The sequence below is a fragment of the Nannospalax galili genome, unplaced genomic scaffold, assembly GCF_000622305.1.
Source record: "Nannospalax galili isolate Female #2095 unplaced genomic scaffold, S.galili_v1.0 scaffold202, whole genome shotgun sequence".
Taxonomy (NCBI): Eukaryota; Metazoa; Chordata; class Mammalia; order Rodentia; family Spalacidae; genus Nannospalax; species Nannospalax galili.
The window spans coordinates 3,716,717-3,731,470 of NW_008349000.1; the positions used below are offsets into that span (position 1 = coordinate 3,716,717).

At 41.2% G+C, this 14,754-nt stretch overlaps 2 protein-coding genes across 9 annotated transcripts in view; one reads left to right on the plus strand and one right to left on the minus strand.

The window, feature by feature from the left end:
- Positions 1-2,201, minus strand: part of Slc16a7 (solute carrier family 16 member 7) — a 170,965-nt gene extending 168,764 nt beyond the window's left edge. For 6 of the 8 annotated variants that reach the window (XM_008846151.3, XM_029569891.1, XM_029569890.1 and 3 more), the window contains exon 1: positions 2,120-2,201. The gene's annotated coding sequence lies outside the window, so the exon portion shown is untranslated. Of the gene's footprint in view, positions 1-1,760; positions 1,836-2,119 lie in introns of those variants that run through there. The other 2 variants (XM_029569893.1, XM_029569892.1) reach the window with 2 other exon arrangements.
- LOC108491454 overlaps positions 1-2,973 on the plus strand; it is a 32,102-nt gene extending 29,129 nt beyond the window's left edge. Inside the window, exons 3-5 of the mRNA XM_029569880.1 lie at positions 1,478-2,198; positions 2,470-2,522; positions 2,641-2,973. Of these exons, the coding sequence (XP_029425740.1) occupies positions 1,478-2,198; positions 2,470-2,502 (754 nt within the window). The 3' untranslated portion in view covers positions 2,503-2,522; positions 2,641-2,973. The remainder of the gene's footprint in view (positions 1-1,477; positions 2,199-2,469; positions 2,523-2,640) is intronic.
- The last annotated feature ends 11,781 nt before the right edge of the window (positions 2,974-14,754 follow it).

Here is a 14,754-nt window from a genome sequence, read left to right on the forward strand (position 1 = left end):
ATACTGAAATTTGCTCAACCTCACAAACGAATAGAAATGAGCTGATGTCCGGGTTACACTGACTCTATACCTGGTTTCCTTCCGCCCTATGAGTTTCTCAGAAATGTTTGGTGAATGAACACAGAATTAAAAGGAAACTTCAAAAGATGCCCTTTTATTTCACGTTCATGATCCTAAAATACTACCCTCTGGATCAGGAAAATTTCCTTGAGGTCACTCTGTCTTCCTTCCCTGTAGGAAGACTCAAGGCCAAAAACAGAGACTAGATATCACAAAAGAGAAGTATATGTCTAGAAATAAACTGAGCATTTGTAGGAGGATGAACTAATTTGAACATAAGAAACTGTTAATAACACTGCAGATCACTGCTGGTGTAGTGGTGGACACCTGTAATTCCATCTCCTTTGGAGAAAGAGCAGTATGAAGTCCCCATGGGCCTACATAAAGAGTTCAAGGCCAGCCTGGCCAATTTATCAAGGCTCTGTCTCAAAAGGCCGTGGGTTCAGTCCCTTGAAAAAATTCACATTGGTATCCATTATTTTAGAAGTCCTTGGGAGACAATAACAGTATGAAACTATATAGACTGTTAATGTGAATTTGCAGGTAGTTTCTGACTTTATGAGGTTTTGCACCGTACACTGGGCTGCCTTCAGTCAACGCTTGCTTCCTGTAGAAAGAACAGTAGTTCTAGCAATGTGTTTACTACAGTGAAAACGAATGAACAGAAGCATGTTCTTCCCATCCACTTCATTCAGTTGCCCTCACTCTGGCTTAGATGGATGTAAGTGCAGTACACACAGGAGTAGAAAGCAGTTAGGATTACTTCATTACAGTTTAATGTGAGTCACTTTGATAAACTCTCATCTGTGCCCTTTGACTCCCACCGAACTCTGATTTTTCCACCAAAAGTACACTTTTGTGCTTCGGGTGACACAGCACATTCAGGCTGACCTGGGCCCAGGGCTGTGAAAGGTTGCAACTGTTCAAGCTCAGATGGGGTCAGGTCACGAAGCCTGGAATGCCAGCCAAGAACATTTGTGTCCAGTATTTCTTCTTGCCCAGGCATTTTATTTTTGGGGGGTGGGGGTATTTGCATCAGTGCAGACTATTTTTATTTCTTTACTACATTTCCTTTTGCTTTAAGAAGGGAGAAGGATATGGAATAATTGCTTTTGTATTGACAACTAGACAGCCTTCATTCAACGGGGTCCAGAATTACAGTTTTAGTTCTCCACTAAAAGAAGTCAAAGAAATGCTTGCAGAGAAATCAGTCCTGTTTCCACTGTGTGTGTGTGTGTGTGTGTGTGTGTGTGTGTGTGTGTGTAATCTCTCTGGAGTACAATCAGAGAAGTCCTACTGGCAAAGAAGAAAGCCTCGGTTATCACAAGCCTTCCCAAAGCATTCTACGGTCTTTTTAGCTGGGGAAAATCCAAGAGAAAAATGATGTGGACAGCTGACAGGCAGCATCCCTCTGAAGCCTGCAGCTACCTGCTGTACCTGCCTGGAACCGGCGGGGCGCAGCGGCTCAGGCCAGGAACCCCAGAGGACGCCCAGGTGTCTCAGGCCCTTCTTCTGCCAGGCCAAGCCAGCGCAGCCCTTGGGCCCAGACACATGTCTCCCTGCGTCCACCTTTCCTTGGGCCTCCGCCTCCGCTGTGCTTCCTGGGACAGAAACAGAGGCGTCTTCCCTTCCTCCCTGGCTCAGCTAGCCCAATCCCCTGCTCAAGGCGAAGCCATTCCCTCACACGCACCTGTCCCCACCTGCATCTGCATCTGTTGCAACCTCAGCACCCCTGGGCGCTCAGTGCCGGGGTGAGGTGCTGGCCAGGGGCGCCCGGGGACGCACGCCTGGCAGGACCCCGCCCCGCGGTCTCCAGGGCCAGAGGCGAGGGCGGCGGGCGAGGCTGGAGCTCCGGCAGCTGGTGGCGGGAACGCGGCGATCCCAAGTCCCCAGGATCCCTGCACCCTGCGCCTCCCTCCCTGAGGCCACAGCGCCGGGATTTTTGTCTATATAAGGGCTCGCCGGCGGACGCCGCTGGCTCCCGGCTGCACGTCTCGGGCCCACGCGTACGGTCCCTCGGGCCTTCCTCCCGCGTCCTCCCCGGGAGCACTACCTTTACCTGGCTCTCGCACCCGATGGGCACCGCCGCTCTCGGGTCCCCCCGCCCGGTGGCAGCCGCTTCGCCTCGCTGTCGCCCGGTGAATGGAATTATTTATTTATTTATGTCCCCTGACGTGTCCTCGCCGGGAGGAGGGGGAGGGCGGGAAGGGAGGCGGGTGCGAGCGCCCTGGTGGGTGCCCGGGAGCGCGCCCTATGGGTGCTGGGGAGAGAGGGGGGCGCAGGCTGGGGGGCGCGGGCACCTATGCGCATTGAGCATGCTCCAGCTCTGCCGGTGCTGCAGGCTCTGCATGTGGCTGGGGCGCTCCACTTCGGATTTTAGTTCTAACCTAGAGAGATCTCTCGTTGCAGGGCAGTGGAAACACGCTGGCAGCGGAGCTGTAGGCATCCAGCCTAACCAGCAGGTGTGGTGTAGCATGAGAAGGCCTGGGTTGTGATGCAGAGCGGAGCAGGTACTCATGATGGGCTAGCATGGAAGAGCCAGAGCTTTACTTGTTTGTATTTATCTATTTATTCACTCAGTGACGAACTTTTCCTGGAAATGAAAGCTGGCCAAATTCCCCATGGGAGAAAGGTGTGGAAGATTATGCCCCAGATCAAAACCTTAGTTATTTGGCAATGAATAATTCTAAATATAACAATAATGACAATAACATCATCATCATCATCATCATCATCATCATCATCATCATGACAGTAATTCCCCCAGTCTTGGCTATGTTTCTTCCCCTAACATACCCTCCTTGGGGAAGCTAGAAAGAGGAAGACACACAAAGGTTTAACCACCATCAAAGACTGGCTTTAATTTTTTTAAGCAGACTTTTTACTTGGAGTAAAACTATGTAAGAGAATAAACTCACACTTGGATTTGAGAACTTTGTTCCAGTTTTCTGTTATTAACTGGCCTTTTCTTTGATTTTACAATACTCCTATTAGAGGTATTCTAAAATTATTCACATTTTACAGTTCTGGAACAGGCACAGGAAGACAAAGTCACTTACATCAATTCTCGATGTTGCTTTATCTCAGCTAGTCAGTCTGCAGGTAGGGAAATAACTGAATTTCAATTTCTGCAGTTACAAAAGAGAAATGCTGTTTTCATAAAATTTAACTGAGATAATGAAGTACATGGAAGATAATTTGAGACCATTGTTTGGTGGCTATTAATAATTTCAGAACCCAATGAGTTGGCTATGTGGATAACAGTGCTAACCTCCAAGCCTGAGGGCCCCAGTTCAATCACCAGAATCTACAGGGCAGAGGGAGAGAATTGATTCCTGCTGGTTGTCCTCTGACCTCCACAGTTCGAGCATGCACATACACATGATAAACTTTTAAAAGAAAGAACACAAAGACATCACAAAGTCATGTCATAGGTGTTTGCTATTAAGATTTTTCTTGCCCATTCATCATTTTTATTTCCATTCAAAGAAGTCTAAGAAAGCATAATCTGTACTCCCTTTTTCTTCTCTTGTAGTTTTGTTTTTTCCTTCTTTCTTCAATTTCATGTCCTTGGTCTTTTTAACTCATTGACAAACTCACAAACACTCAAAACGTTTTAGAATCTTAGCAAGCTTTCATTATAAGTACAGTTTCTCCAGTATTTAAATCTCTAAATTCAGCTGTGCCTCACACTGTGCAGCTGAGTCAGGAAGAGTACAAGTTCAAGGCCTGCCTGGGCTATGGAGTTAGTTTAAGGCTTTCTTGGTCAACTTTGTGAGCTACTGCCTCAAAATAAAAGGTTAAAAAAAAAAAGACTGAAGACGTAGTCTAATGGTAGACCCATTGTCTAGTGCAATACCCTGTGTTCAAGCCTCAGAACCAGAAACAAACAAACAAACAAAAGCCTCTAAATCTAATACGCAGCTCTCTAGGACTAATATTTAGGGATTCTTTCTGAATTACCTTACTGCTATAGCTAGGAAGATATGCCATGTATGTCAGTATTTAGTTGAAATTATACAGGAATCTGAAAGAAGACTTAAGTAAGAATGAATTCAGTTAACTAATACTATGCAATGCTATGATTTATTCATAAATTGAGAATAAAATACTATTTAGTGAAAAAAGAAATCATATGGTCAGAACCTAGAGTGTGAGGTTGAAAATCCCTCTTCATTTCTGTTCACTACTTGAGGCCACAGTGGAGGAAACAAATAAAAGACTCCATTCTAGCAACACATATTCCAGAAACAAACGAGTGTACATGCACATGATACATAAACTGATAGAGCCCACACATCTACATACCACAGCCGCCCACTGCAGGCTCTTTGTGTCTCCCTCATCCCTCGGTCAGGCCATAACTTCTCACATTCTTCTCTCTTTCCTTAGTCCTCACACTTTCTCCGTATAGAACTTATGTCATCCCCCGCCCCCTCAAAGTCCAGCAAGTAGGCCATCAACTCTGCACTATTTCAAGAATTCCTTACCAATTCATAAATTTTAATTGTGTCATTCTCTATGCTGTCTGATAGAATTTGGTTTATGCTTCTATTTGGGGTATTTTCTTACTGTCTCACAAGATGCCTAAAATGTTTGGATTTTTTTAAAAAAATCTATCTCCAAAAATATTGGGTAGCTTGAAAATGAAGATGCCATTTTATTTATTTCTGGAATTTTCTAGCACCTAGCACAAAGTGTGGCAGATCGAAGGTTATCAATGAGTCCGTATAGCAGAAAGAGAGCGATATGAATCCTCACAGCGGGTAGGTGGTAGAGGCTCTTGGTGAACACAGTACCTACCATCTACATGACTAACACTCTCTGACTTCCTTTACAATTATTTTGAGGGTGACTATCTCCTTCTAACTAATAAGTTTAGTGCTTGAAAATAAACATCTATGTTCTCCCCTGATAGACCCAACTCAAAATGAGTTTAAGTGGAGTATAACTGTGGGGTAAAGAAAGTTCAGGTTCCACACGCTCCCTTCACCCATCCTGTTCCCTGCCATGGTAGCAGGTTTCTGATAGATTAGCTAAAAAAAAAACTAAAGCATCAAGATCACTTGTGCAAACAGGTAACCCTCTGAGATTTTGAGATTTCAGGGCTTAAATCATAATGGCAAAATACTCAATGAACTACTAAACTTAAAACAATGTTCTATTGCATTCTTAAAGTTGAACACATAGTCTGACAATTCGTTTGTAATAATTTTTCACAAAAATGCTCTGTGAGACCAAAGTAAGTTGGTTTACTAAGGACAAAAGATCAACTACACACAAAATAGATTGCATTTAGCTAAAGACAAAAGATCAGCTACACACAATAGATGGGTTTTAACTAAGAACAAAAGATCAAATACCCCAATATCCCCCTGGACCAGAGTGAAAACAAATATGCACTTGCCGTTCAGTGGAGCATCCTGTGACTGAGATTACAGTGGAATCACAGCTGTGATTGTGATTGCTGTGACCTAGATACACAGGTTGTACAGATTGGTAAAAGGCATCCCTTCCTTGCTTCTAGTTTCACATCTTGAGCACATCTGCACTGGTTACTTTGGAAACATCTTCTGTGGAAGCCTGTCATAGAACTTGGAGAAAGAAAAATCTCATCCAGTTTTGCCAAGCATAATAAAGGGAATTTAATTGCACTAGATATTGCTGTGGGTTGTGCCTTTCAATAATGCTACGGTAGCATTAATGAATTTGTTGTAAAAGGAAATGACTTTGGGGCCCCAGAATTCTTTCAATATATTCTGTAGTAAATTTCTTATCTGGAGCTACAGGGGTGTCAGAGGTTAAGAGAACATAGTGCTCTTAGAGTGAACCCAAGTACTTATGTCAGCATCAACATTTGGTGGCTCACAACTACCTGTAACTCCAGGTTCAGGGGCTCTGTTACCCTTTCTGGGCATCTGCAGGCGTATTCACAGATGTGTACATATCCCTCCACATATACACATAATTTTAAAAAATTAAATAAATCTTAAAAACTCCTCTTATCTGTTGACATTTTCCAAACTTTATATTTTGCTTAATAGATTTGAAATATAGATGATTTCATCTGATGATTTCTGATTGTTCTGAAAGAATACAATATTCTATACTTGGGTTAAAAGTTTTCATCATAGACTATAAAATGTTCAGGCAGGAATCTTACAAACAATGTCTTTTAAGTATTAAATACTTAGTGAACTGTATTAAACACTTCACAATGACTAAATATAGCACCAAAGAACCAAGAACTTAGTGCCTGGTTTGGTTTAGATGTAGACTGTCCTCAGAAGCGTGAATGTGAACACTTTGTTCCCAGCTTGTGGTGAGGCTTTGATGGCTATGGAACATGTAGGAGAACCTGGAGGGCCTGCATTACCTACAGGAAGGGCACTGAGGGTTCATAGCCCAGCCCTAGCTTCCCATCCAAATCCTGTGCTTCCTGACCACTGGATATGACCAGCCAAATCGCTGCTGCTGCCCTGTGTTTCTCACCATGATGCACTGCTTCCCCCAAACCAGGAACCAATATAAACCTTTCTTCCCTTAAATTACTCCTGTCAAGCATTCTATTATACTGCAAGGTAACTAAGACAGTGACTTTTTCTGTACACATTGTCTGGAGGGGGGCAGTGCACCTATATTCTCTGATTCACAGGATTTTACTATGCAACCTTAATAGTTACCTCCCCTTTCTAAAATTCTAGATTTTTATGCAATCCTAGGTTGTAAACAACTATAGAATTTATTCATAATGTTAATAGATGAAACAGGTTTTTATTTTATGAAATGAAGAAAATATATACTTCCCAAAATAGGGGATTTTACAGAAGTAACTTTTCTGTTAAGATTTTGGAGAACAATATAAGTCAAGATGTTTCATAATGGGTCACCATGAATTTACCTGCCTCATCCTTGTGTGACTGGCCATGTGTTCAGAATGCCCTTGGGAGTGTTCACATAATACCTTCCAGGTCCTAAGAGAGTTTCACATCAAATTCTCTCAACTGCCCACTTGTTGGTAGGTTGGATTTCCAGCACAATTGCCTTATTTGTTTAAAATTAAGGCAATTGTCACTCTGCTCCCCATTGGCTTTCTCCTTCCCAACTCCCAGGAAGGTTTTTGCTGTCTTACTCCCTATTGCTAGTCAATTTATGAATGCTGTTTAACTATTCTCAGAGTTTGATCATTATGATCTTTTGTTGTCATTTTATAATTCAAAATAATCTATCCAAGATCTATTACACCCTAGGTAGTAAGTAATTACATCCTGTGATAAGATTTCAGAGTCTGCTTGTGCCTCCACTCTGAAATTTAGATTTAAATATAATAGTATGGTGATCACTGGACATGGACACTTTCTGTTTATTTATTTCTTCTCTTGCTTTTACCAGGATGTCACATTCCAGTGCGGATCCAACACCATGAAATTCAGTGATGGTTTGGACTATTTATGTTAATTGAGTTTCATTTGTTCATTGGACATATTTTAGTGCTGACTATATTCAAGGCACTGAGACAGCTTTTCTGCTGTAGATTGTGATTGCCTGAAACAGATCAGGCTTTGCTCTTAGAATGATGGGCATGGTGCTGATGATGCAACACACACTGAATAAATGTGCTTGCATATACACAGAATTGTGCACTAAGACACTGGGTTGTCGAGTGATATTCTTTAAAAGTTTTGAGTCTAAAGTGAAATGATTGATCTTGGTTACTTAATGGAGGACATTGTCATAGTGTTTATCTAGGAAGCCCCTGGCAAGTCCATGTGTTACCAACTTGGTCTTTGGCTGCCCAAAGGTGGTGGAACATTTTAGAGGTAGGACCTAATGGAGGCTTCAGATCATTCGGGGCATGTTACAGAAGATGACATCAGGACCCAAGGCCCTTCTTGTCTTCCTCTTGTCCATTCTGACCATGTGAGTGACTTTGCTTACAGCGTGCTCACATGATGATGGAGCCCACCATAGGCTGCAAATCAACTAGACCCAACCACCACTGACTAAAAACTTCCAGAACTGTGAACCTCTGCTTCAGTTGATTATCTCTGATATTTAGTTACGGTAACAGAAATCTGACTATCAAAGATATCCATATCTTGGAAATATGCTTCAAAAAGACACAGGGAGTTAACATTGTAGCTCACCAGAGAATGGGCTTCACTCATGAGGCAAAAGCATTAAAAGAAATTGTGAATGTTTGTTTATCAATGTGGCAACTTTATTTTATTCTAAATAAGCTTTACTGAAACAACTCAAATACATTAAGCTGTATGAATTTAACAGTTTGGTTAGTTTTGGCAAGCTCGTATATTCACGAAGCAACCATTGTGATATAGAGCATTCCCATCTCCCTTTATTCTTTCCCACATCTCAGAAAAATCATTGACCTAGGATTGGTTGAGACTCCTCATGTAGGACGTTGTATGTGTGGACTGATATGTAGTGTTTTGTGCAAGTGGTTTGTACTTGGATTCTTTGGTTCCCCATATAGCCACGCAGCTGTACATATGAATCTGTAGCTTCATCTTTTGTTTTTTAAATAGTATTCTGTGGTATGGAAAATACCATAAATCAGTGCACATGCTGATAGGCAATTGGGTTATTTTTATTATTAATATCCATGAATGTATAAATACAAGTATTTTGGGGGACACACATTATGAACTTGTTTTTAATATACAAAATAAAGCCATGTGGCTTATTTTTTAAAAGCAATATAATTTCTGAAATGATTATGTTCATAAGCATCTACACTGGGTTCAGACTTAGTTGTATGCTCTTAATTAACTACTTTGGCAAAAACACAAAAAGTGTTTAAGCCTTACATTCTTCATAAATGACACTCACTATTTTGGTAACTAAGCAGTATCTACCAGACATTGTAAATGAAATTGATTTGTAAATTATGAAGCTTAATGAAAATAAAAGATGATATTATTACATATAACATACTACATATTTAGGAAATAGATAGTCTGTCAGAAATAAAATAAGATAATGAAACTTGTTTCATTAATCACTTTTAAAGGACAAATTGGACAATTGAAAAATCCAGAAATAGTTTTCATAGAAAAATTAATCACTTCACTGTCATCTTCCTTCAAATAAATCTCTTATTAAAAGAAGATAGATATCGTTGGTTAGCCATAAGAAGAACAATTTATCATGTAGGAGTTAGAGACTCTGCTGTAGAGCAGTGCATAAAAAGGTATTCTCGTCCTCTGTTATTCAACCAAATTTTAGCTGCAGAATGAAGCTCTTGCCCATAACAATTCTAGGGAGAAATCTCTCTATTTTCACTGTAGATATGAGCTCTTTATTATCCCCCCTCTTATTTAAGAAAAATTTCTCTTCATTATTTCTGTTCCAGTTGTTATTGTTATGTAAACAAACAGAAGGAGGAAAAATCAAGGACAGTCTTGTGCTTGTTGTTTTTGTTTGTAAAATGGGGACCAAGGATCAGGACCACTTGTCGTACTCTATGGCACATGGCACCTCAGCTAGGAAGACTAGACTACAGGAACACACACTAATGTCAAAGAAGCATGCTCAACTTTCAGCTGTGCCCCAGGATAGCTATGCACATATGGCTGAACCCAAAATCATAAATTTGATTAAAATATTGAGATTTTTTTTTCAAATATTTTTGTACCTTGACTGGGTGATTCTCAGGCATGACCTTTGTAGATGACAAGCTCATGTCACAATGTTAAAATCCTGAGCATGCCTAAGAACATCTTGAGTCATGTCTACTACATGGATATCATGTAGTAGGATCATCCTGATGGGATCATCCAAACATGACTTCTTCATGTGGCTTGAGCTTCTCAGACCATGATGGCTTGCTTCAAAATGAAGCACACTAAAACTATTTTTCAAGAAAGAAGAGGAAGTAAACCGAGTCTCAGAAATTACTTGATCACTGTTCCACTGTATTCTGCCTGTTACAAGGGAATAAGTCAGTATCAGGCTTCAAATGCTGCTGTAACAAATGGTATGGAGTTTGTGGCTTGTAATAACACAAATTTACGAATTTACATTGCTGTAAGTAAGTGGTCTGAATGAGTCTGACTGATTGCTCTGCTCTGGATCTCAGATGCTGAAGGAAAATCTGTTGCCAAACTCCTCCACATTGGCTGGTGGAATTCATATGTTTACAATTATATAGGACTGAGGTTACAATTTATTTTGCTGCTGTTTTGTTTTGTGCAACAAGATCTGCAGCAGTGGACCTTGGACTTGTGATCCTTCTGCCTGTATCTCCCAAGTGCTAGGATTGCAAGCATGAGCCACCACATCATCTCTCTAAGGAAACCAGAGCTCCTTTTCACACTGCCTTCTTCAGAAGGCAGCATAGCCTCCAGCTGTCATGATCTTTGAACTTCTTTAGTTTCTCTTTCAACTGCATTTCTTATTATCACTTACTGGGGAAAATGGTCTGTCCTTAAGGGCTCCTATGAGTAGACTGAACTCACATAAGGTTAAAGTCTATAACCTTACATCTTCAAAATACTTCTTGCCTTGTAACAGCATAACCACAGGATCTATGGATTCGACTGTACTCTATTTCTAGATGGGGGGTAACTAGTATAGGCTTTAGGAGATGAGGGCTGAGAGGTGATATACCACTTTTAGAAAACATATTCTATGAAACCTATTCTGTTTTCTATAGTTGCAAAAAATTACCTGAGGCTGGACATTTATAAGAGGAAGAGGCTAATTAAATTTGCAGTAGTGAAGTTCAAGATCTTGGGACCAGCACTTGTTGGCCTCTGGACAGAGCTTTTCAACATCATAACATGGTAGAGAACTTCCTGAAATTATGCAAGAGGGAATATAAGAATCAAGAGAAAGTCAGGAGACAGGTTGGCTCTTTTGTATTTTTTTTTTAAGTTTCTGTCATAGGAAGTAACCAGGATTCCTTCCGAGGGTAATGTCCCAAATACCAAACCACTCTCACCAAGGCCCCAGCTCTTAAAGTTTCTATTGCCTCAACTCTGCCACCCTGGGGACCAAGTTTCTGGTACAAAAACTTGTCCCAAACTGCACCCAAGCCATAGTGTTATCCTTTCTCATTTTTTGTATCACTTCCTGTAATGTGAATCAAGTAGTATTGTTATAATCAGATGACATTTCAGTTCTGGTTTTCACTAGGAAGCCATGTCTGGTGTACAGGAGAAGCGTCAAACAGCCTTTCACCTTTTGTTGTTATTTCTTTCTCGTTTTAGATTTTAGCTTTTGCTTTTGGAAAAGTTACAGCATGTGCAGGCTCAGCTGTGTTTCCCAGATCTCTCCTTGAAGGATTTGCAGCCCAGCTATAAAGCTTGTGTGTGAGCAGGCAGCCTGAACAAAGCAGCAACATCCACTTCTGCTTCAGTCGTAGGAAGTCATGCCTTCTGATAACAGCTCCTTCCCTCAGGGTCTGCATTTAGTGACCAAGTATAACAGATGTGCTAAAACCAAGTCATTGTGGCCCAGTGTGAAACACTGCAGTAGACAGTGATTGTTGTGGAGCTATATGCTAGTTTGGACTTATCACACCATTGGCATATTACAGTTTGACTCACTCTTCTGCCCAGTTCTGCTAATTACACTTCTCCACCACTCACTCACCCGAACTTACTTATAGAATCTACAATTAAGTCATCCAGCCTTTGAAAGCTGATATCAGGAGGTCTGAGAAGGTAGTTACAAGTACAAGCCTTTAAGCTGCATTACCAATGACTGACAGTGAACACTATGTCACACATACATTGAGTGCAATGATGATCCATTTATTAAGGCCGATCAGCAGTACTTGGAATAAAATACTATCTAAAACTATGCATACTGAGAAAAAAGTGTCAGATTATTTACTATGTACAGAAAAATTTAAAAACATACAAATGACAGTTTCCACTCCGAAGCAAGAGAATGAACTCAAGGAAGGGTACTAGTATGACTGGGTTCTGCCGTCTAAGGGAGTTTAATCAAAGAGATCAAGAAATAAGGTAAGGTAGAAAAGACTTGATCATCTTGGCAAGACTTTTTCATGGTCACGATATTGACAACTACCCAGGCAATCAGCTCCCACAAAAATCAAATAACCAACAACCAGTGACGAGCTCCTGGGTTAATAAGCAGCCTCAACATGACAGCAGTTTCGTGCTATGCTTCAGCTATAAGAAGTCACTCCTGATGCCAGCTTTTCCTTGGGTCTCCTCTGAGATGACAGAGAGAGACAAAGCATGCAGATTTATTTGAAGGAGGAGGGGGTGGCAAGTCTGAAACTTGCAGAGCCTGAGGCAGTGTGGAAGCTGGGAATGAAAAGGATGGTGATGCAGTCTGGAATCTTTAGGGAGTCTAAGCACAGTTCTTCCTTCCTTCAGGCAATTCAGTTCGAGCTTAAGATCTTCAGTTAATTGGACAAATCTCAGTCATGCGATGGAGGGTAATGTGCTTTATCCAAAGCCTACTGGATAAAATGTCAAAAGTATTTGGGATCTCTTATCTAATCTCTAAAAGATTTTAGGGTTACCTCTTCAGAGGGGGGCTGTTAGAGTAACAAAAAGCCGCATAGAAAAAGAAAAAGGAAGAGTACGCAAAGTTGCCAGGAAAAAGTGCACGGGAGATATGGGAGGAGTTGGAGGGGAGGGAGTGGGTGTGGATTTGATCAAAACACCTGATATGCTTTACTAAATTCTCAATACATTTTTTAAAGTAAAAATAAAACACAGACAATAAGGGGGACATGAAATCTAGGGGTCTGTAGTGGAGTGGAGCTGGAGAGGGAGAGGGGGTCTGAATGTGATCAAAATACACTACATGAAATTTCGGAATCAATAAAAAAATTATTTTTATATTGTATAGATACTTACAACTAATTACCAGGTAATTGCAATCCACTGGGAGTCCACACAGTATAGCATTTAACAAAGCCATAAGAGTGTGCAGGTAGGAGGGGAGTTCAAATCCCTAAGATGCTCATGCTTGTTCTCCTTAGTGCAGAAGAGACTGTTATAGACCTTGGCTCACTGATAGCAATGGAGCTGATAAAGTACTCAATCCAGTATATTCAGATAACAATCATTAACTTCACAAGATCAGGATAGTTCAACTATTGAGATTTTTCAAGCTTGGTTGGGAATCATGGTTATGGACATGATCAATGGACTGTGTTATACCAAGGGAAACAATGAGTCTAGAGATGAAGAGTAAACTTTTAATGTTAAACCAGCAAAAGAAAAACAGTGGCATTGTTATGAGATAAAGAGGATAGTTGCCCCATTTGAATATGAAATATCATAAGAAAATCCATTATTTTTATCTCCACTAAAATTCTTATTTAAAATTATATAACATAAAATTTATTTTTAAAAATCAGCATCTTATCATTTCTACCAAGACCAGTTTTTAAAACAAGAGCACTTTTACTACACAGGTGACTGGAGAAAAGATTCTGCAAGACCTGGGCAATTAGACTTCAGTGATTTTTGCACTTTTTCACTGAAGGAATCCTTAGTCAGGTGTTAGGAAGAAAGATACTCACACAGCTTATAGAATGAGGGACAGTGTGTGAACTGACATTGATACCCAGGGATGCTGTGATGTATCGTTGCCCCTTCAGAGACTCTGTGCATTTGGATTCTAAATAATAAGTGGAATATTGCCAAGGTCCAGCTCAGGAGATTTGATTTCTTTTATGACCACACATTTAGTGGTCATTTATTCTCTGTGATTAACACACTGATGTCTTCAGTTGCTCAGGTTGCTACAACAGAATACTATAGATTATGTGAACTAAAAAACATTTGCTGTTTCCCTGGGCCTGCACAACCTGCAGGCCACTCTCCAGGTAAGTACATCGTGCCCACCGTGCCCTCCGTGCCTTGACTCCCCCAGCCTAATTCATCCTCCCATCTCTCCTGCCGGTCTCTCCTCCTAACCTGGGTCCTGTCCCATTCCTTGTCTTGGTGCCCCAGACACCAGGGAAACCACCACTGATTCCTGATCTTTTGCATCCAGACCAAACCAGTCTCTTCTCCAGGTCCCTCATCTTCCTCTGCTTCCCTGGGCTGCACAACCCGCCAACCTCTTTCCTGGACACCTGGGCTTCCTGATCCTTTTCATCCAGACCAACCCAGTTCCTCAGTGCAGTCTCCTGGAGACCATGGGGCTTCTTCCCACCCCCATCTCCCTTTGCATCTCTAAGTGTCCCAGCCACCAGCTGTTGGAGACCAGCATCTTTCCTGGGGCCCGTTCCCAGGCCAGTCCAACCTTCAAATTCCGGTGGCCAAAATCTTTCCTGGAGGGATCCAGACCTTAGGAGAAAGCCTGAGAGCATCTGATTCTCATCTGACTTGAGCCTCTGTGGGAACTCCTGAAGACAAAAGCAATTTGGCCACTCCAATATAAAAACAAAAGAGAGAACCAGGAGCTTAGAAAAATCAGCTTTTCATGCCCAAAAAGTAAACCACAAAGGCACATAAAGTTTACAAAAACAAACAGACCTAAACTTGAATACTTGAGTCTCACACAAGAATCAGAAACTACAAAGGAAATTCACATGTCAAAAATCACAGAGAAAAAAATAACAACATGAAAAACCAAAATAACTTATCCCCACCAAATACCAAAAGTCCTCTAGAGGAGTAATGAGAACCCCCTAGAGATAATGCAGGACATGGAACTCAAAAGAACAATTATAAACAT